Here is a 23,154-nt window from a genome sequence, read left to right on the forward strand (position 1 = left end):
TTTTGTTTTGAGTCCGTGGCCAGAGAGTCCGACCAAAACACAGAGAGAACTGCACCTCCAGCATTGTGCAAAAACCCCCCTCAGACCAGCAAGCAGGTCTCAGAGCGTGATCTTAAGCACGCTCTCAAAGGAAAGACTTTATAAGCAGGAAACAAAAACAGTACTGGACAATAATTAATACTGCCCTGCCCCCTGCCCCCCTAGTACCCAATGGAACCTAACTTGCTAGGATACTGCTCTCTTTGGTCACACACACACACACACACAGGCACGCACTCTCTCTTTCCCCCTCAGCTATGCACTCACACCCTGTTTGTCAAACCCCCCCACCTCCCCCATGATACAAGGATAGTTTCATGTGAGTCCATTCTGCTCTAGACTTTACTCACTACAAACATTAATTACGAAGAATACTGCATGTCCTGAATGAGTAGAACACTTTAATGGCCCGTGTCACCACAGCTGGTCACATGACCATGGAACGTACCATCAGGGCAGGAAAAGAAGTGGAATGATCAAGATGCTGAGTGATCACAATCATTTCAGACTTATTGAGTATGTATTTAAATCTTGGAGACAGATTGTAAATATAAGCGCACTGGTTTCTAAGCCGCTCTTTTCTGGTCTCATGTAATGGAAAGGTGGTCTGAGGTGTGAAGTGAATAAATTTGATCGGAGCGTCAGTGTAGTTTCAGCGCTGAGAGAGGGAGGAGCTGCAGGTCAGTCTTCCTGTGTAGCTCTGGTCTGTGTAGAGCTGAATGTATAAGGCTGTGAGTGGAAAAAAAACTAGACCTCCCCTGTCACCAAAACAGAGCATCTGAAACAGACAAACACATTTTACTTGTAATGAAAGAGAGAGCCGTGTGCAAAAGCTTTCAGAAACAATAAGCAGCAGGGAACTCAGAGATGGAAATATATCAGCCAAAGTGTCTGCCCATGTGACCTTTAATGCCTTCCTTTTATTATGTACTCCTCAACTAGAATAACTCTGTCCCAGGAGCATTTTAAAAGCCATACAAATGTATGTTTTATGGAAATGTTTTGAGAGTTCCTCCCTAAACAAGCAGAATAACTGTCACCCTACCAACCCCACCGCCATACTACCTGCAGCCCTTCTGTTGTTTGACTTTTTGACAAGAAACATTATAATGTGAATCATGGTCACAAAACACAGACATTTCTGTGAAATGCAAAAGAATGGGTCCAGTGTGATTAATGCTACACAGCAGCTGAGTACATGTTCACCGCTCTTCCTCAGAGAACGGGTGCATTCCCAGCTCCTGACACCAGGGGGTGGGTTACAGCATGAGCATCAAGCCACAAAACTTCCATTCTTGAGGATCTGGAATCAGACCTGTGTGGAATTCCATTATAAGTGCAGTTAATTGCTTGTGTGTCTGTACTGTACGTAACGTATATAAAACTGTTTGGTTTACGTTCATTGGATTCAACACCAGTAACTCTGTTTTTGTTTGTATTATTTTAATGATTATTAAATTATGCAAATGGTGTAATAATTGCCTGTTTTGTAGATATAATTTCAGGATCGAAACTTCATGGTACTGCACCTAGTGACTGACCAGGGTGTCATTCTGATGTCTATCTCTAAACATCCTTTAGAGACAGACGGCCTAGCAGTCGAGAATACATATTTACCACAGAATAATTATTAAACACTCGTCAAATTATTAAACATAAATCATTCAGTCAAATTGTTCATTGCCTGAAATAAGGTGAAAAATTATGACAATGATGATTATGAGGTGGTGGGTGGTATTGGTGATGTTAACAATGACGATGATGATGACGATGATGATGTTAACACTGTGGAAGATGATCCTAACTAGAAAAGTGATCATGATATTTGTGAATCTATGTAATAGTGGCAGGGGCGGGGCTATCCTACTCCCTGACAAAGGTTCCTACGTTCCCTGAAAGCTCCTTGGAGCTCTTTAGAAACTGACATAGCACTGGCACTGTTCGCCGGGCATCCACTCTCACGATCAAACATGATATAGACCCATGAGCCCACCAAAGTGAAAAGTGCATCATGCCCACATTATGCTAGTTGTTTTATTTTTCTTGTACGCATTACACTTGTCACTCTAATGCTGGATGTTCAGTGCAAAATCTATCTTCCAAGATTAATGAGCACTATGAAGCTAGAGCATCTTAAATTAGCTCCAAGCAACTAGTGTTAGCGTTCCAAATATTACAGCATGTCCTAACTTTGAGTTGAGGCTTGACAAAAAGCAACTTGAAAACTGATCAATCATTTAATGCTGGGATCTTTCCATGTACAATGTGATGCTTACAAGAATGTTTGCACATTTAATAACTAATAATTAAATCCTAAAATAGTGTGAAACTGACAGATTTCTCTGTTTGGCACAAATGTATCTATGCCACCTGGTCACAATACTGGGCAGAACAGACAGACCTCAGACTGAATGGTAGCCAGGCCCTCGTCAGGCCTATTTTAAAGGCACAGCCTGCTATACATGTAGCATTAGCCCTTAGTGAAATGAATGACCATCAATGAGACACTCTGCATGAATATGTGATAGGAGGTTAAGCATGAGCTTTGCTGTTACTGATCAGTACATTTTTTCCATTCCGAAAATATTGGCTGCAGCACACTATGATACATTTTGTCATAAAAAGATGAATGGCGATAACAGTCTTAAGATACTGTAACATTACAGGAATTTCAGACATACTCTGTCTCACCTGTATGTTTAGATAGATACTTTCATTCAACCCTGTGGGGTAATTTGTCCTCTGCATTTGACCCATCTTAGTTACTTAGGAGCAGAGGGCGGCCACAGTGCAGCGCCCGGGGACCAACTCCAGTTCTGAGGCCGGTGCCTTGGTCAAGGGCACCTGCAGGAGCACGCCTAGCCTTCTTGCGAGGCAACACTGCTAACCACTATGCCACCCTGCCCGCCGGTTTGATGCTGCTGTTTGGAAACCATTAGCTCTCAGTGCCAAAGTTCTGTTCATGAACTTTCTGTACTGAAATATATTTTCATTGTATCATTAAGTCATTATTATATGTGTGTGATTTAAAATAATTCTGTTTTGATGTTGGAATAGCAGTGTTTATTCCAAATTGCATGTTTTCTCTAAAAATGCATTTGATCCCTCAAACAGGCCACAATAAGATTCCTTCACAAAGATCCAGCAGCTATCGTAGACTGAAATAAATGCATCTTGTATTTACAGTTTCAGACTAAAGTTGACAAAGTCCTTCTGTTATGATTGTCGGTGTTCAAATACTTTTGAGTATCAGGAACATAATCAAAACCATTTCAAATGATTGAAATTCATTTTAATTGCATTACACTGTTTGAGTAACATCAGCTGTCATATGCTATTATGCCAAAATTAGGATTCATACACCAGGGTAATTTGTAAACAGGGATTGCGTTCTGGAAAAAAGTCATTATAAGAAGAAGAAGGAGAAAAAGAATACCCAGAAGGAGGTATAATATGAATATGATTCGCTGATTTAATGGTATGAATCCCATAATATCATCATTATTTATGCCTTTTTGCAATAGATGAGGACAAATATGGGCAACATGCAACAGAGAACTCCAGTCCGTATGATCGAGAGCCAGACAAGCGTGGATAATCACCTCCTGAAATATAAATATGTGTTTAGGATTTTGTGAATGACATTGAGATTTTTTGGTTACTACAAAAAAAATTATGTAAAAAATCTATATATTTCCTAGTTAAATATAGTTTTACATAACAATTGTGAATCAATACTATATGTGATATCATGCTGTACATACATTTAACCCTCCTGTTATGTTGCGGGTCAAATAAACCTTTTTAAAGTTTGAAAATCTAGGAAAAATACTTAAAATTATTTTTTCAGTATGAAACTTCTTCTACTGGCCTTAATTAGTGTAATCACATTTTAAATGAAAATGGTTCATTTCATGTATTTGCAAACCCCCCTATGGGGATTGACCCGGGAACATTTTTGCTGTACCTAAAAATGAACAGAACAGGAGGGTTAAACAAGCTTACCCTCAACATCCAGCTTGGTCCGTTCCCAAACAGGATCTCCCCACAGGTGGCCACAGCACAGTAGTAAGTCCCAGCATCAGAGGGCTGAGGTTCCTCTTGGGGAAGTTGTAGACACAGCTCTGTGTGGGAGACACAGCCCCAGAGCTCCTCTGGCACTCATCACTCCTGTTTCCATGGGTGTAAATGATTCCTGGAGGGGACTCTCCTGAGCCCTGTCTGAACCAGTACACACTGTGTTCTCCTGCACAGGTCTCAGTGTGTACTGTACACTGCAGAGTCACAGAGTCTCCTGGCTGCACTGACTCAGACTCGGGCTGCTGCAGTACTACTGTCCTGTTGTGTGACTCTGAACCTAAAGAATTCAGTTCAATAATTAAATTATAACAGGATACATGCTTGGATTCGATCATTATTTTTGTATTTCTGTAATTCAAAAGCATATGCAGGGTTTTCTTTTTGTACAACACTATTTTAAATCTGGTTTTGTCATTTCCAAACTAGCAATTAGCTTAGTAAAGAAGAAAATAAAGAAATAAAGAAAATGTCTGTTTATGTCTTTTGTATCAATGAGTTTAGAAAAATAATAATGCAAATTTAGCCTGTTTTGCTGAACATACAATATCTCAAGTAATAACAAATGTTAATGCTCCTCAATTTCTTAATGCTCACCCAAAGCATGAATACACAAAGCAGAGTTTTAGAGACCCTACAAAAAAAAGATCTGCTTTCTTAAGATTTTTTCAAATTTTAAATCACCTTCAACATCCTGTACAAGAAAAAAAAAGTATAAGATGGACTGAAGGTTCATATTTACCCAGGACCATTAATGTAGTTCCTTCTCCAAAGCTGATATCATTTTTGAGCTCAATAGCGCAGTAGTATGTGGCTGAATCCGACGGCTCTACTTGTGACACAGTCAGGTTCGAGGTCCCCTTTGCTGCTTTAGCACTGAGGCGCGTACTGTTTATAAAACATTGAAATCTATAGTATAAGGTTCAGAATTTTTTATCATTAACAATTGCTCAGGCTTCTGTCCAAGAGGCTGCTTAAGCCATCTGTACCACAGCACAACATCTTTAGCATAGAAACATGGGAGAGTCACACTGTCTCCCAGCTGAGCTGTCACAAGCGCGTGAGGCTGAACTATGTTCTCCCCAAGCAGGCCATCTGAAACACAACAGCAAGCATCTTCAACTGACAATGGGAACAATAAAGCCAAAAAAGTGAATCATTAATTTCTGTATAAAAGCCTCCATAGAGTCCATGAGTAGAGTTATTTTGGCTGATAAGATAAAAACAGTTTTACACTTACACACTTTGCTGAAAAGCACAAGAACAGCACAGAGTGGCGGCATCACTGTATCTGAACTCTCCTCTTCTGGAGACTCTTCTCTGCCTGAGACCCTGTTTCCTCTGCGCTGTAAAACTCAAATTGTACAGATAAGAGGAGGACTTGAGGTAATAATTTCCAGCGATTCACTGAACAGTAGGAGGGCACATGTCAGGGGCAGATTTGATTGGCTGTTTGATGAGGCAAATTATTGGGTGCACAAGAGTGGTGCAAGCATACGCTGATAAACACCCTCAGTGCAAAAAAAGAACAATGTTGTCATTATTTCCATCCTGCTTAATAAAGGTCAAATAATAATAATAATCCAGTTGTTATTTACACTGCAAGTCTTCACAAAGTTTGAAATAGCTTACTTTCAGACTAACTTTAGATTGAAAACGAGACCTCAATTCGTACTAGGGTTAAATATGTCTGTGTGTGTGTGTGTGTGTGGATGTGTGTGTGTGCGTGCGTGGGTGTATATGTGTGTGGGTGTTGTGTGCGCATGTATGTGTCTATGTGTGCGTGCGTGGGTGTATGTGTGTGGGTGCGTGTTGTGCACATGTATGTGTTTGTGCATGGAGGTGAATGTGTCTGTGTGTGTCTATTTGTGTGGTGTGTGTGTGTGTATGTGAGTATGTGTGTGTGTGTGTGTGTGTGTGTATGTGAGTACGGTTGTGTGCGGGTGTGTGTGTTTGTGTGCAGTGTCCATGGTGCTGAATTTCTCTACTGTCCCATTCCAGGAGTAGGAGGCAGTGCTGCCCGTAGGTGGATTGGGCCGGGATTCTGCATTCACATGCATTTTTGATATTTTTCAACTTCTATCATCTGAAAACATGAAAAAAGTGGTCAAAAACAACAACAACAAAAAATCTGTTGTCTTTACTATAGAGCCACCCAAAGGTTTAGAATGGCTGATTATGCTAATGAGTTCAGAACATTGGGCAGCTCACTGGAATGTTCATACTGTGATGTCACACCTGATCTTACATTGTGATTTTGCACTGCACTGAAACCAGGGTGAGTTGTCTTTAAATAAGTTATTTCATGATTTGTAATTGCACAACTCATAATTCATAACTGAAATATTTTCTCATAATAAAATGAGGAATGTACCAGCAATAACTTACATATTGTAGATTGTCCATATCCAGGGTGTCAATGTCTGAGGCTTGAGGTTCTGTCACTGGATGACATCACAATGGCCTCATTAAGGGGACTACCTCTGTTATCTCTCCTTGCCTTATCTCAATGAAGGGCCAGTTCAATACACGTAGTTGCATTTAAACTTAGAATATATACGTTTTTAAATAAATAAATGAAATAAATACATTTTTAAAAAATAAATTAGGCTCTCAAAATACATGACATGCATGAACAGCAATGAAACGTTTTAAATCTTCTTGCATAACTGCAATCAGAAATTTTATTTAAAAATCTTAGCTGTGCAGGTTGTGGTGCCCGGAAGGGTGGTGGTGTTCTGTCCCTCCAGCACCCAGGTATCCAAGCAACCTGGGAGAGCTGCAGGACCATGGACAGCACCGGCCCTTCTCACAGGCAGGGGGGCAGGTGTGGCTCATTAATTAGGCCAGCTGCTCCCCATTGCCTGATCACAGGGCCTTATGAAAGGGCCTTGCTCACAGGTGTAAGGAATCCTTTTTCTGAAAGGTTGTTGTTGTGTTTGAAGGGTTAGTGTGTTGTGGACATTTTGGCCTCTGGATGATTTTTCATGACTGTTTCTTCATTCAGTGTTCTTTTTTTTTTTTTGTTTTTTCAGTTCCTGGACGAATGAAAGTAAGTACATTTTTTATTTTATTTTGTCTTTTCATCATGTGATACAGTGGCCATCCCAGCACTGCCTCCCATAGTCTATTAGGGAAAAAAGAAGCATTAAGAAGAGTATTGGGATACCAATTGATGTCCTGAATGAAATCAAAATGTTTACAATTGTGAGATTTTTAAACCCCTACTGTACAAACATGGTGGTTTGGGTTTTGTGAAAGTAGGCAATGTGGTCAATAAGACCACGATTACAAAGCTTTCAAACTGTTTGTTAAAGATTTGACAGCCATTTGAGGTGAGTTCTCGAAGTGCATTATTCTTCAAAACGAAATGGTGTGTAATCACTGATTATCTCAAAAGAGCACATGTAGTTCTGACCCCACTGAAATGAGAGAGAGAGATGCCTGGTCACATATGAAAGGAGTGCATGCAGAGGCCTAAGGAAAGGCAATGCATGTTTTTGACTTTATTTTGCTTGTTCAGTGTTTGATTGCCACCCCAACAATGCATCACAAGAGTTGTAAGGGTAAAGGAATCATTAAGAAGAGTCTTTGGAAACTAATCTGGGATGAAATCGAAATGTTTACATTTGGAGAATGTTTAAACTCCTATTATACCAACATGTCAAAGGGTGGTTTGAGCTCAATGAAAGGTAATATAATGGCCAACAAAGGGCCATGATTAGTAATCCTCAAACTACTTGCAACAGATGTGTGGCAGCTCTTTGATCTAAGAAAAATATTATTCTTCATAAATACACTGCATGTAATCACTGATTATCTCAAGAGAGCACACATAGTTCTGCTCTTTCTGAAGTACCACAGGAAATCAGAGAGAGAGAGAGAGAGAGAGTCAGGCAGACAGAGAGGGAGGAGCCAGGTTTGAAAGGGTGCATGCAGAGGAAACCACAAAGGCAGAGCACAGGGGTTTGTTTTGAGTCAGTGGCCAGAGAGTCTGACTGAGCCACAGAGAGAGCTGCACCTCCAGCATTGTGCAAAAACCCCCTCAGACCAGCAAGCAGGTCTCAGAGCGTGATCTCCAGCATTATCTCAAAGGAAAAAGGTTATAAACAGGAAACAAAAACAGTTCCGGACAATAATTATTACTGCCCTGACCCCCAGTACCCAATGGAATTTAACTTTTTGGGATACTACTCTCTTTGGTCACACACACACACACACACACAAAGTCACGCACTGTCTCTTCCCCCTCACCTGTACACTCACATCCTGATAGTCAACCCCCCCCCCCCATGATACAAGGATAGTTTCCTGTGAGTCCATTCTGCTCCACACCTTACTCAGCACGTACCATCATTATGAAGAATACTGCAGGTCCTGAATAAGTCAAGAAAACTGTCACGTCCCGTGTCGCCACAGCTGGTCACATGACCATGGAATGTACCATCAGGGCACGAAAAGGAGGGGAATGATAAAGATTTTCACATCATTTCAGTATTTTTAAATGATGTTTTATGACTTATTGAGTGTATATTTAAATCTTGGGGACAGATTATAAATAAAAGTGCACTGTTTTCTATGCCTCTCTTGTCTGGTCTGTTGTAATGGAAAGGTGGTCTGAGGTGTGAGGCGGGTGAATTTGATTGATGCCTCAGTGTGGTTTCTGCGCTGAGAGAGGGAGGAGCTGCAGGTCAGTCTTCCTGTGGAGCTCTGATGTGTGTAGAGCTGAATGTATAAGGCTGTGAGTGGAAAATAACTGGCCTCCCTGTCACCACAATAGAGCAGTCTGAAACAGACAAACACATTTTCTGCTAGTGAAAAAGAGAGCCGTGTGCAAAAGCTTTCAGAAACAATAAGCAGCGCAGTGAACTCAGCAGGAAACATATCAGCCGATGGTATTTGTCCATGTGACCTTTAAGGCCTCCATTTTGTGATTTTAGGGTCATTGTTTAATATTATGCTGTCAAAACTAAATACTTTATAGATGCAAGTCCAGTCTGGGTAAGGGCATTACTCTCTCCTTGTTCTCTAGATTATCGGCCCCTGTGAACACCTGACAGGCTTCTCAGCAGGAAGAGCATGAACATGTGGGAGTCTGTTCATGCTCTGTCCCTGAGTCACTCTGTCTGAACATGTGCCCAGTTGTTCTAAAATGAACAGCACAGCATCAGTAACTGAGAACGCAAGAAAGCTGTCGCTGTGCATACAGGAAGTGTTTTTTGTTTGAAGGTACAGGGAGGGCTCTGCTAGCAAGAGGCCTAGCCTTCAGAAAGCATATCCAGCTGTTCTAAAGCTTGCAGGAGATTACCTATATTCACAGCGATGTTTCTGCTGGCTAAGCAGTGGCAGACACATATGAGTAGTTGTGCCAGATTCAGCCCTGGTATGGATGTGCAGACAAATTATCTGTGTATTAGAAATGTATCCCATTTATCAATGCTGATTGTCTGATATATGAATTTATTCGGCAGTCAGTGCGTTCGCCTAATGACTCCAATAGCACTGCCTGTAGACTGTTTGGGTATGCAAACTTACATACCACTGCAATGGACCTGCGGACACTACAGTTACGTGCGCCTGAGGCTTTTTTGGCACAAGTGCTTTGGACTGATAAAATAAAGCTCTTTGCCCACAATGACCAGAGATACATTTAGAGAGAAGTTTTAGAGAGACATGCAATTTGACCAGCGGTGGCCAAACTGTTGCACCCCACTGTGTGTGATGAATATTTTATTGAATGGAAAGTGGTTGGGACAGCATTTGACCTTTCATAAACAGTTGTGGAACTAACCCCACATTCCCCAGCTGAAACAATGTCTATGAACCCCGAAATTAATGGATCTACTATTTACTTTTATCACTGACTGCCCCTGAATCACAAAAACTGTACATTGCAAAACATTATGAGTACGTCTAATCAGTGCATCACTGCTGACACATTAACAGTCTGCCCTTGTTTTGAAGTCTTATGTTTCGCTCGCCCATCTCTGCGTGATATCATTTAACAGACACTTACATAATTCAACCTGTGCACACAGTTGAGTTTTATACAGTTGAGTTACCAACCTTGCTCAGTGGAACAGGTATGAGGACAGTGCTTCACCTAAGAACCAGGTAACATGTCCTGTTCCCTAACCAATGTACTACACCACTGCCCAGACCGACTCAACACATTGAGGACCATTTATCAGACACTGTCAGGGAGTATACTGTACAAGTTTTACTTTGTGTTTTTGAAAAACAGGAAAAATATAAGAACAAGCACAGCTCTTGGCAAATCCAGTAAATGTGACATCATTTACAGACACATGGCATAATGATCACCAACTCTAGTGAGGGAACATTTCGATCATTCTTGTGACAAAGATACATTTCTATGGAAAGCTTCACTTGCGGTCTCTAAATCTCATAACCTCATATTCCTTCTCCACTTCCCTCTTGTTCAAAGCAGCGTAATGCATTTCTGCCTCTTGACTCTAAAAAGAAAAACACACACAGCACATATGATTACGCCTCATTCTGATAATAATTTATCATGGATATTCATCTCAGAAATTGACTTTATTTATTTATTTATTTATTTATTTATTTATTTATTTATTTATTCAGTGACTTGTTTTTAGTTAGTTAGTTAGTTAGCTAGCTAGTTAGTAAGTTGTTAGTAAATATTTTACCTGTTTGTTCGCTAAGTCTTCTCCGCTCTCCTGGTTGTCTGATGCAGCTCCTGTGTCAGTAAAATGAAAATGCACATAAGCCACTGGTGGGTGTAAGAAGTTAATTACTCAGTTTATTCTCTGAATTTGAATGGTGTACAATCAAATAAGAAAGCTGTTCTTCTTTTTGTACTTCTTGTTCTTGGTCTTTTTTATGTTCTTTTTGCTCTGTCTCTTGCCTTGTTACTCTGTAAAGTGCCTTTGTGACAGTTCTCTGTAAAAAGCGCTAGAGAAATAAAATTGCATTGAATTGATTTATTTATCTTCTTCTTATAATAATAATAATAATAATAATAATATATTATCATTGAGGCTATTATTATTACTATTAACAATAATATTCATAGCAGTCGTAGCACTTCTGGTAGTAGTATTTCATATAGTCAATTATATTCACCACTGTAGGACCGTAAGTTGCTGCTCCAAGGAGGAGTATATCTGAGGAGTGCATTGATGATATAATCACCAGGGAATCAGGATAGGCTTCAATGGAGATTACATATCACTTAAAAAGTAGTTTAATTTGCTTGGATGCCAGTTAATTCTGCTTATCCACACTCAATCGTATTGCCTTCTGCTTAAGAATGTTTTTAAATAACCTTGGGGTCAAATGAAAGCTATATTGTCAAAATGGGATTACATGTGGATGACAAAATTGTTTACAAATTTTGAAAGCCAACTACTTTGCAGCAAACACTTAACATATTTTCACAGTTGACATTCTTTCTTGACTCTTCGCCCTTTAAGATATTGATTATTTTACGATTTTTACGAGTCTGACTTTATTTAACAAAACTTAACTGCAAATATGTGGTAAAGATAATCATGACATATACTGCACATTGATAACTTTGTTTCTTACCTTTGCAATCATCATAGCCTTTTCTCCTGGTCAGAGCAAGAACAATATTTAGGATCACGCTCAACATCAAAGCTCCCGCCAAGCAATATAGAGGAAGGGCTTCATTTCCTGACATTTTAAAAGCAAAAGTTAGTAAACACCCTGCATGAAAAATATTAATAAGAGCATAGAAAGATATTGAAAGGAACAGATGTCCAATGATCTGATCAGCATGAGAATGAAAACGAGGGAAGGCAAACAATTTACAACTTACAATATAGACATGAATTAGAAAATGTGAAACAATAATCCACTAATATCAGATATCTGTATGCTCTAATGGTTTAAATGATTTAAAACATCAACAACAAAAAAAAGCATGAACAAAGAAAATACTTTTTACTATGTGATTGCATTTTCTCTTACCCTTAACATCCAGCTTGGTCCCGTTCCCAAACAGGATCTCCCACAGGTGGCCACAGCACAGTAGTAAGTCCCAGCATCAGAGGAGCTGAGGTTCCTCTTGGGGACGTTGTACACAACTCTGTGTGGGAGACACAGCCCCAGAGCTCCTCTGGCACTCATCACTCCTGGTTCCATGGGTGGAAATGATTCCTGGAGGGGCTCTCCTGAGCCCTGTCTGAACCAGTACACACTGTGTTCTCCTGCACAGGTCTCAGTGTGTACTGAACACTGCAGAGTCACAGAGTCTCCAGGGTGCACTGACTCAAACTCGGGCTGCTGCAGTACTACTGTCCTGTTGTGTGACTCTGAGCCTGAAGAACCTTAACAATTAAAAACATAACAGGACATATGCTTGGACTCAATCATTATATATGTGCTTTGCTACAGTTATTACCATGATTAACACAGTATTGAATCTAGGCCGTGGCTGAACTTCCCAATCTGGATTAGTGACCAATGCATGCAAAACTGCCTATTTGTCTATTTGTGATGTTTCATTAAAGACTTTAGAAAATCATAATGCAAATTTACAGTGTTTGGCTTAACATGCAATGTCGTAAACAACAGTATACCTTAATATATTTTAACATAGCACTGATCCAATACACGAACACACAACACAGAGTTTGGCTAACCCTACCCTAAAAGAAAGATCTGCTTTCCTAGGATAATTTAAATTCACTTTTAAAAAGCATATTCCAGATGTTTATTTATTTATAAAAATAACACTTTTCTGCAATATTTCACTGGTATTGTGCCAGTGAGCAAAGTATTTTGTTGCAAGCCTGTAACTACTGTAAAGTCATTTTAGGTTCATATTTACCCATCACCATTAAAGTTGTTCCATTTCCAAAGATGGTCTCTCTGTAGGGCATCATAGCGCAGTGGTATGTGGCTGAATCTGATGGCTCTACTCGTGACACAGTCAGGTTAAAGCTCCCGTTTGCTGCTTTAGCACTGAGGCGTTTACTGTTTTCAAACTCATTGAACAATTGAGGAACTTTTTCGCTTACAACTTTCACTGCAATGTGCTGAATCTTCTGTCCAAGAGGCTGCTTATACCAACTGATATCACAAAGTTTACAGAGTAGAAGCATGGGAGAGTCACAGTGTCTCCGATCTGAGCTCGCACCAGCGTGTCAGGCTGAATTATATTCCCAAGCAGACCATCTGTAAGACGACAGAAAAAATATTTCAATGCAAATGGCAGTGTGAAATACGCAATTAAAAACCACAACAATCTCTGTATAAATAGGTCTATACAGTCGGAATGTAAAGTTATTTTGTCTGACAAGTCAATACAAATTATACACTTACAGACTTTGCTGAAAAGCACAAGAACAGCACAGAGTGGTGGCATCACTGTATCTGAACTCTCCTCTTCTGGAGACTCTTCTCTGCCTGAGACCCTGTTTGTCCTCTGCACTGTAAAACTCAAACTGTACAGATAAAAGGAGGGCTTGAGATAATAATTTCTCATCATTCACTGAACAGTAGGAGGGCACATGTCAGGGGCAGATTGATTGGCTGTTTAATGAAGCAAATTATTGGGTGCACAAGAGTGGTGCAAGCATCGCTGATACACACCATCAGTGTAAAAAAAGAACACTGTTGTCATTATTTCCATCCTGCGTAATAAAGGTCAAATAATAATAATAATTCAGTTGTTTTACAGTGCAGTAATGTGGAAGTCCTCACATAGTTTTAAATAGGCTACTTTAAGAATAACTTTAGATTGAAAATGGCACCTTAATTCGTACTACGGTTTAATATGTGTGTGTGTGCTTGTGTGTATGTGTGGTGTGTATGGTTGTGTGTATGTGTGTGTGTGTGTGTGTATGTGCGCGCAAGTATTTGTGGAGGTGTATGTCTCTGTGTGTGTGTGTGTTTGTTTGTGTGTTGTGTGTGTGTGTGTGTGTATGTGTGTATGGTTGTGTGTGTGTACGTGTGTGTGTGTATGTGTGTGTGTGTGTGTGTGTGTGTGTGTGTGTGTGTGTATGAGTGTCTGCCTTTGTGTGTGTGTGTGTGTGTGTTTGTGTATCTGTGGTTGTGCGTCTTTGTGTATGTAAATGTGTGTGCGTGTGTGCGTGTGTATATGTGTGGGTGCATATGGTTATGTGTGTGTGTGTGTGTGTCTGTGTGTGTGTGTGTGTTTGCGTGTGTGCGCGTGTATATGTGTGGGTGTGTATGGTTGTGTGTCTGTGTATGTGTGTGTGTGTGTGTATATGTCTGGGTGTGTGTGTGTATTGTTGTGTGTGTGTGTGTGTGTGTGTGTGTTTGCGTGTGTGTTCGTGTGTGCATTGTCCATGGTGCTGAATTTCTCTGCTCTCTCTGGGATGGGACAGTAGGAGTCAGTGCTGCCCGTAGCTGCACAGGGCTAGGAATCTGCATTCACAGGCAATTTTTCACCTTCTTTCATCTGATAACATAAAAAAGTGGTCAAGAAATGTTAGAATGGCTGATTATGCTAATGACTTCAGAACATTGGGCAGCTCACTGGAATGTTCATACTGTGATGTCACACCTGATCTTATATTGTGATTTTGCACTGCACTGAAGCTGGGGCGAGGTGTCTTTTAATATGTAATTTAATGATTTCTAATTCCACACCTCATAATTTATTACTGAAATATTTTCATCATATAATGAGCAATGTACCAGCAATAACTTACATAAGGTAGATTGTCCATATCCAGGGTGTCAATGTCAGAGGCCTGAGGTTCTGTCACTGGATGACATCACAATGGCCTCATTATGGGAACTACCTCTGTTATCTCTCCTGGCCGTGTTTCAACGAAGCGTCAGTTCAATCTATTTGCATTTATACTTAGAGTATATACGTTTTTTAAATATAAATACATTTTTAAACATCATAAATTAGGCTCTCAAAATACATGACATGCATGAGCAGCAATGAAACTTTTTTCAAAACGGGTTCCTTTAGTCTTTTTGCACAACTGCAACCAGCACTTTCGTTTATAACAAGACCATGGACAGCACCGGCCCTTCTCACAGGCAGGGGGGCAGGTGTGGCTCATTGTAATTAGGCCAGCTGCTCCTCATTGCTTAATCATTATGAAAGGGCCTTGCTTTCAGGTGTAAGGAGTCTTTTTTTCTGAATGGTCGCTCTTGTGTTTGAAGTTTTGTTTGTTGTGGACTTTTGGCCTCTGTGGAACTTTTTATTAATGAAATGTTTTCTGTTGTTTTTCAGTTCCTGGACTAATATAAGGCCAGGTGTATTTTTTACTTAATTTTTTCAACCGTGTTATACAGTGGCCACCCCCAGCACTGCATCAGAAGTGCTATAAGGCTGAAGGTATTATAAGAAGGGTCCTTGGATACTAAACTTTTATGGATTAAATAAATATGTTTATGTTTGTACAGTGTTAAAACACCTATTTTACCAACATGTCAAAGGTTGTTTTGAGCTCAGTGAAAGTTAATGAAATGGCTAATGACTCACACGATTAAAAAAGCTTTCAAACTGCAAGTGAAAGATTTCTGACAGCCCTATGATCTAAGTGCTGGGAAATGTAGAGAGAGAGAGAGAGCGAGAGAGGGCGGGGGGGAGGGAGAGAGAGAGCGAGAGAGGGGGAGGGAGAGAGAGAGTGAGGGAGAGAGAGAGGGGGAGGGAGAGAGAGAGAGAGTGAACCGAAGAAAGAGAGAGATAGATAGGGTGGTACCAAGTAATGTGTGAAATGGGTGCATGCAGAGGAAACCACAAAGGCAGAGCAGAGGGGTTTTGTTTTGAGCCAGTGGCCTGAGAGTCAGACCAAACCACAGAGAGTTGCACCTCCAGCATTGTGCAAAAAACTCCCCTCAGACCAGGAAAGAAGTTCTTAGAACATGATCTTTAACACGCTCTCAAAGGGAAAGAGGTTATAAACAGTGAACTATAGTTCATACTGACAATGCCCTGCCCCCAACCAACAGTGCCTAATGGAAATTAACTTGCAGGGATTCTACTCTATTTGGTCACACACACACACACACACACACAGGCACGCACTCTCTCTTCCCCCTCACCCATGCACTCACATCCTGTTAGTCAAACCCCCCCCCCATGATACAAGGATAGTTTCATGTGAGTCCATTCTGCTCCACACCTTACTCAGCACATACATTTATGAAGAATGCTGCATGTCCTGAATGAGTCAGCTGGTCACATGACAATGGAATGTACCATCAGGGCAGGACAAGGAGGGGAATAATCACAATGCTATGCATTTCATGATGCATTTCATGATGTGTGTGCTGAACAAAATTATTATTTCAGTATTTTTATTTGACTTATTGAGTGTATATTACATCTTATAATGATGTGCACTTCACTGAGTATTTTATGTATAATGATATCCAACACTGCAAGCAGTACATCAACAATTTGAAAGGTGTACACAAACTGAAGAACATGTCCAAAACAACGTAATCAGACCAATAAGGTGTGCCGCACAACAATTTCAGATCGTAGTTTCATTAATTATTATCATCATAATGTCAGGTTTGTAAATAATGTAATGACTATGTTGTGCTCCTCCATACTGGTAAAACACTGGACTACACACATTGTAAAAGAAGGTTATGATGACCTTGCTGTACATCATAATGCAACTAAGAATAAACAGCATAAGACCTGCAAATGATAATGCATGTAAAATATAAAATTACATGCGCTAATTATAGAGAGCAATATGGACCTTTTGTCCCATATGTACTATAAATTGTACATTTGTCTGGTCTGTTGTAATTGAAAGGTGGTCTGAGGTGTCAAGTAAATAAATTTGATCGGAGCGTCAGTGTGGTTTCAGCGAGAGAGGGAGGAGCTGCAGGTCAGTCTTCCTGTGCAGCTCTGGTGTGTGTAGAGCTGAATGTATAAGGCTGTGAGTGGAAAATAACTGGACCTCCCCTGTCACCACAACAGAGCAGTCTGAAACAGACAAACACATTTTACTTGTAATGAAAGAGAGAGCCGTGTGCAAAAGCCTTCAGAAACAATAAGCAGTGCAGTGACCTCAGAGCAGGAAGCATATCAGCCAAAGTTTCACTCCATGTGACATTAAATGTGTGTATTTTATTATTTGACTGTCACTATTCGACTTGGATGACATTTTTTCAAAAAATCTAACAAAAATTGTCTCCCAAGAGCATTCCTTAAGACACAAAAAGTTGTATACTTCTTGAAAATAGCATTTGCATAAAAGCCACAAGAATGGAGAAACAGCCTTTCTCGAACCCAGTCTGGAAAAATGTCTCTTTCCCAACTATTTAATTAGCATTAATTTCAATCGAGTTCATTCAAAAACATGTCGAAATTTCTTTGTGCTTAAATCACATGCATTTCCAGCATTCGCCATCTTTATATTTATGTGTGATGTCGTTTGAATATGGTGAGGGGTAAAATACCAGTAATGTTGCACATGTAAGATTCGAAGGCCACTGTAATCATTTCATGCTGTCAAAACGAAATACTTTACAGTAGCAAATCTAGCCTGGGTAAGGGCATTACTCTCTCCTTGTTCTCTAGATTATCGGCCCCTGTGAACACCCCTGTGAGAGTCTGTTCATGCTCTGTCCTTGTACACAGGAAGGAATCTGCCACTGAGTCATTCTGTCTGAACATGTACCCAGTTGTTCTAAAATGTACAGCACAGCATCAGTAACTGAGAACACAAGAAAGCTGTCGCTGTGCATACAGGAAGTGTTTTTGGTACTGAAGGTACAGGAAGTGCTCTGCTAGCAAGAGGCCTAGCCTTCAGAAAGCATGTCCAGCTGTTCTATAGCATGCAGGAGCGTACCCTAATCCACAACAAGGTTTTCTCTGGCTAAGCAGTGGCACACATCGGTATATGTGCCAGATCCAGCCCTGGTATGGATGTCCAAACATATCCATGTGGAGAAAATATCTCAGTAAAATTTTAAATGACAGTATGCATACAGTAAGATGCATTGTGATAGAAATGTATCTCATTTATAGACCCTGATTGTCTGATATATGGAGTCATTTCGACGCCAGTGTTAGCCTAATAACTCCAATAGCACTCCCTGTAGACTGATTATGTATGCAAAGCAAAACTTACACATCACTGCAAAGGAGCTATGGACACAACAGTTAGACGCGCCAGAGGCATTTTGGCACAACGTGCTTTGGACAGATAAAATGAGAGCTCTTTGGCCACAACAACCTACATTGGAGAGAAGATGTAGAGAGCATGGGAGTGGATCTATTTTGCATTGGGGTGGTGTGGTAAAACTCTTAGGCAAAATAGAATGACTGTTAGCTCGCTACAGGTGGCATTTAGAAGGTGTAATTTCTGCCAAATGAGTTGTTACTAACCACTAACTGACAGGATACCCAAATTTGTGCACATGTTACATTTCAATCCGTTAAATTCAGAAAATGTAAAGTAATTGTGCATTACAGTTTTTATAGAAACATGTCATGTTTGAGTTTGTATCCTGGAGATTTCATGCTAACTGTATTGAGCTTTATTTACCAAAACACTGTCACAAAGGCACTTTACAGTTGATCCAGAAAAGAACACTGGGCAAAAAACAGGTGTGATCCTAAAAAAGAGAGCAATTGAGGTAAAACAAAAAACAGCAGAATAAAAAAACAACAACAAAACCCCAATGAGAAGAAAAACACTCAAATAGAGGGAAGAAAAATCTCCCCAATGGGAAGAAGTCTCAGGACGAACAGGGCCATTGAGGGACAGCCCATTCTCAGCTGGAATAGTTCAGACAAAATTATGCTTCTTTTCATTAATAAAATTATCAACACATGCAATTTGACCAGTGGTGGCCAAACTGTTGCAAAGCAAAGTATGTGATGACTATTGCATTGTGTGAAGAGTGGTCAGGACAGAATTTGACCTTTCATAAACAGTTGGGGAAATAACCCAACTTTCCCCAGCAGGTACCATGCCTGTGAACCCCAAAATTAATGGATCTATTATTTACTTTTATCATTGACTACCCCTGAAACACAAAAACAGTACATTGCAAAACATCATGATTCCATCTAATCAGTGAATCACTGCTGAGACATAACAGTCTGCCCTTGTTTTGAAGTCCTAATGTTCTCCCATCTCTTTGGGATATCATTTAGCAGACACTTACATAATTTAACCTGTGAACACGGTTGAGTTTTATACAGTTGAATATATACTGAAGTCACTGGGGTTAACAACCTTGCTCAATGGAACAGGTATGAGGACTGTGCTTCACCTGAGAACCAGGTGACGCGTCCTGTTCCCTAACCAATGTACTACACCACTGCCCCAGACCGACTCAACACATTGAGGACCATTTATCAGACACTGTCAGGGAGTATTCTGTACAAGTCCTACTTTGTGTATTTGAAAAACAGCAAAAATATAAGAACAAGCACAGCTCTTGGAAAATCCAATAAATGTGAGATCATTTACACACACATGGCATAATGTTCATCAACTCTAGTGAGGGAACAGTTTGATTATTCTTATGACAAAAATACATTTTTATGGAAAGCTTCACTCGCAGTCTCTAAATCTCATATCTGAGTAAACCGTTTCTTTCTCCACTTCCCTCTTGTTCCTCCTCACTTTGGGGTTCTTGGTGGTGAACGTCAAAGCAGCGTAATTCATTGCTGCCTCTTGACTCTAAAGAAAAAAACGACACAGCACATATGATTACGCCTCATTCTGATAATAATTTATCACGGATATTCATCTCAGAAATTGACTTTATTTATTTATTTATTTATTTACTTATTTATTTATTTATTTATTTAGTTATTTACTTATTTTAATTAGTTAGTTAGTTAGTTAGCTAGTTAATATTCTAACCTGTTTGCTCGCCATGTCTTCAACGCTCTCCTGGTTGTTTGATGCAGCTCCTGTGTCAGTAAAATGAAAATGCGCATAAGCCACTGGTGGGCGTAAGACATTAATTACTCAGTTTATGCTCTGAATTTGAATGGTGTACAATCAAATAAAAAAGCTGTTCTTCTTTTTGTACTTCTTGTTCCAGTTCTTTTTATGTTCTTTTTGCTCTGTCTCTTTTCTGGCTACTCTGTAAAGTGCCTTGTGACAGTTCTCTGTAAAAAGCACTACAGAAATAAAATTGTGTTGAATTGCATTCTTTTTCTTCTTCTTATAATAATAATAATTATTGTTATTATTATTATTATTATTATTATTATTATTATTATTATTATTATTACCATTATTGTTACTATTAACCATGATATTCATAGCAGTCGTAGCAGTTCTGCTAGTAGTATTTCATATAGTCAATTATATTCATCACAGTAGGACCGTTAGTTGCTGCTCAGAGAAGGAGTATATCTGAAGAATGCAGCTATTATATCATCACCAGGGAATCAGGATAGGCTTCAATGGAGATTACTTATCACTTGAAAAGTATTTCAATTCGTTTGGGATGCCAGTTAATTCGGCTTATTCCGCACTCAATCTTATTGACTTCTGCTCAATAATTTTTTTAAAAGAATCTTGGGGTCACATTATAGCTATTTTGTCTACAATTTGGTTAGTGCCAGCTGGTAGCAAAAAAAAAATGTATATATATATATATATATAACATTGGAATCTTTATCAGAAGTTGAATTGTCATAAATTCAAGAGGCATCTGGCATTCTTCTACATGCGATCTGCGTACATGATGTGCATGTATCTAAAAGCAGTGGGAGACGGTCACCTGCACCAACAGAGTAACTTCACCTGAGGTTGTTTTATAGAACTGTACAAGGACTGTATATGAATATTTCTGCATGCTATTAATGAAATGGCCTTACATGTGGATGACAAAATTGTTGTCAAATTTTGAAAGCCAACTACTTTGCAGTTAACACTTGACATATTTTACGGCCAACATTCTTTTCTTGATTCTGCGCCCTTTACGATATTGAGTATTTTTACGATCTTGCATGTTTCATACTAGTCTGATTTTATTGAACAAAAACTTGTTTGTTGAAAATGTGTTGTACAAGATAATCATGACATATACCGCACATTGATAACTTTGTCTCTTACCTTTGCAATTCTCACAGCTTTTTCTCAATTTCAGAATGAAGACAATATTTAGGATCACGCTCAACATCAAAGCTCCCACCAAGCAATATAGAGGAAGGGCTTCATTTCCTGACATTTTAAAAGAAAAAGTTAGTAAACACCCTGCATGAAAAATATTAATAAGATCATATGAAGACATTGACAGGAACACCTGTGCAACGAACTGATCAGCATGAGAATGAAAACGAGGGAAGGCAAACAATTTACAACTTACAATATAGACATGAATTAGAAAATGTGAAACAATAATCCAATAATATCAGATGAAGTCTGTATGCTCTAATGGTTTAAATGATTTAAAACATCAACAAAAAAAAAAGCATGAACAAAGAAAATACTTTTTACTATGTGATTGCATTTTCTCTTACCCTTAACATCCAGCTTGGTCCCGTTCCCAAACAGGATCTCCCCACAGGTGGCCACAGCACAGTAGTAAGTCCCAGCATCAGAGGGGCTGAGGTTCCTCTTGGGGAAGTTGTAGACACAGCTCTGGGTGGGAGACACAGCCCCAGAGCTCCTCTGGCACTCATCACTCCTGGTTCCATGGGTGGAAATGATTCCTGGAGGGGACTCTCCTGAGCCCTGTCTGAACCAGTACACACTGTGTTCTCCTGCACAGGTCTCAGTGTGTACTGTACACTGCAGAGTCACAGAGACTCCTGGCTGCACTGACTCAGACTCGGGCTGCTGCAGTTCTACTGTCCTGTTGTGTGACTCTGAACCTGAAGAATTTAACAATTAATAACATAACAGGACATATGCTTGGACTCAATCATTATATATGTGCTTTGCTACAGTTATTACCATGATTAACACATTGTCTATTTGTGATGTTTCATTAAAGACTTTAAAAAATCATAATGCAAATTTACAGTGTTTGGCTTAACATGCAATGTCTTAATCAACAGCATACCTTAATATATTTAACATAGCACTGATCCAATACACAACACACAACACAGAGTTTGGCTAACCCTACCCTAAAAGAAAAATCTGCTTTCCTAGGATAATTTAAATTCACTTTTAAAAAGCATATTCCAGATGTTTATTTATTTATAAAAATAACACTTTTCTGCAATATTTCACTGGCATTGTGCCAGTGAGCAAAGTATTTTGTTGCAAGCCTGTAACTACATTACATTACATTACAGGCATTTAGCAGACGCTCTTATCCAGAGCGACTTACACAACTTTTACATTGTATTTATACAGCTGGATATATACTGAAGCAATTCCGGTTAAGTACCTTGCTCAAGGGTACAACAGCAGTGTCCTTACCCGGGAATCGAACCTGCGACCTTTCGGTTACAAGCCCAGTTCCTTACCCACTGTGCTACACTCCGTAACTACTGTAAAGCATCATTTTAGGTTCATATTTACCCATCACCATTAGAGTCGTTCCATCTCCAAAGATGGTCTCTCTGAAGGGCGTCGTAGCGCAGTGGTATGTGGCTGAATCTGATGGCTCTACTTGTGACACAGTCAGGTTAAAGATCCCCTTTGTTCCTTTAGCACTGAAGCGTTTACTGTTGTTAAACTCATTGAAAAATTGAGTATCATTTTTATTTACATCTTGCACTGCAATGTGCTGAATCTTCTGTCCAAGAGGCTGCTTATACCAACTGATATCAAAAACGTTTACAGAGTAGATGCATGGGAGAGTCACAGTGTCTCCGATCTGAGCTCGCACCAGCGTGTCAGGCTGAATTATATTCCCAAGCAGACCATCTGTAAGACGACAGAAAACAATATTTCAATGCAAATGGCAGTGTGAAATACGCAATTAAAAACCACAACAATCTCTGTATAAATAGGTCTATACAGTCCCAATGTAAAGTTATTTTGTCTGACAAGTCAATACAAATTATACACTTACAGACTTTGCTGAAAAGCACAAAAACAGCACAGAGTGGTGGCATCACTGTATCTGAACTCTCCTCTTCTGGAG

At 39.6% G+C, this 23,154-nt stretch overlaps 2 protein-coding genes and 1 long non-coding RNA gene across 3 annotated transcripts in view; all 3 read right to left on the bottom strand.

The window, feature by feature from the left end:
- The window catches only part of LOC118223811 (immunoglobulin superfamily member 3-like), a 10,885-nt gene extending 5,437 nt beyond the window's left edge, over nt 1-5,448 (bottom strand). Inside the window, exon 1 of the mRNA XM_035410803.1 lies at nt 5,357-5,448. Coding sequence (XP_035266694.1) covers nt 5,357-5,399 — 43 coding nt within the window. The 5' untranslated portion in view covers nt 5,400-5,448. The remainder of the gene's footprint in view (nt 1-5,356) is intronic.
- Nucleotides 5,449-7,189: 1,741 nt separating this feature from the next.
- Nucleotides 7,190-8,455, bottom strand: LOC118223830. The gene is made up of 2 exons (XR_004764505.1): nt 8,371-8,455; nt 7,190-7,243 (listed from the first exon to the last, which is right to left on the bottom strand). It is a non-coding gene; the product is annotated as an uncharacterized LOC118223830 (long non-coding RNA).
- A 1,374-nt stretch (nt 8,456-9,829) lies between these two features.
- On the bottom strand, nt 9,830-23,154 carry LOC118223779 (immunoglobulin kappa light chain-like). The gene is made up of 6 exons (XM_035410764.1): nt 23,083-23,154; nt 22,587-22,934; nt 21,575-21,928; nt 21,168-21,275; nt 19,962-20,011; nt 9,830-10,592 (listed from the first exon to the last, which is right to left on the bottom strand). The coding sequence occupies exons 1-6, from the start codon at nt 23,123-23,125 to the stop codon at nt 10,503-10,505; spliced, it is 993 nt and encodes a 330-aa protein (XP_035266655.1). The 5' UTR covers nt 23,126-23,154; the 3' UTR covers nt 9,830-10,502.

The sequence above is a fragment of the Anguilla anguilla genome, chromosome 3, assembly GCF_013347855.1.
Source record: "Anguilla anguilla isolate fAngAng1 chromosome 3, fAngAng1.pri, whole genome shotgun sequence".
NCBI lineage: Eukaryota > Metazoa > Chordata > Actinopteri > Anguilliformes > Anguillidae > Anguilla > Anguilla anguilla.

What these genes read in the sequence shown, in the direction of transcription:
- LOC118223779 (XM_035410764.1), bottom strand. Translation starts at nt 23,125, where the DNA reads ATGCCACCACTCTGTGCTGTTTTTGTGCTTTTCAGCAAAGTCT. An exon ending in AACGACTCTAATGGTGATGG is followed by an intron (nt 21,929 to 22,586) that starts GTAAATATGAAC and finishes TAAATTCTTCAG; the next exon opens with GTTCAGAGTCACACAACAGG. An exon ending in GACCAAGCTGGATGTTAAGG is followed by an intron (nt 21,276 to 21,574) that starts GTAAGAGAAAAT and finishes TTAAAATGTCAG; the next exon opens with GAAATGAAGCCCTTCCTCTA.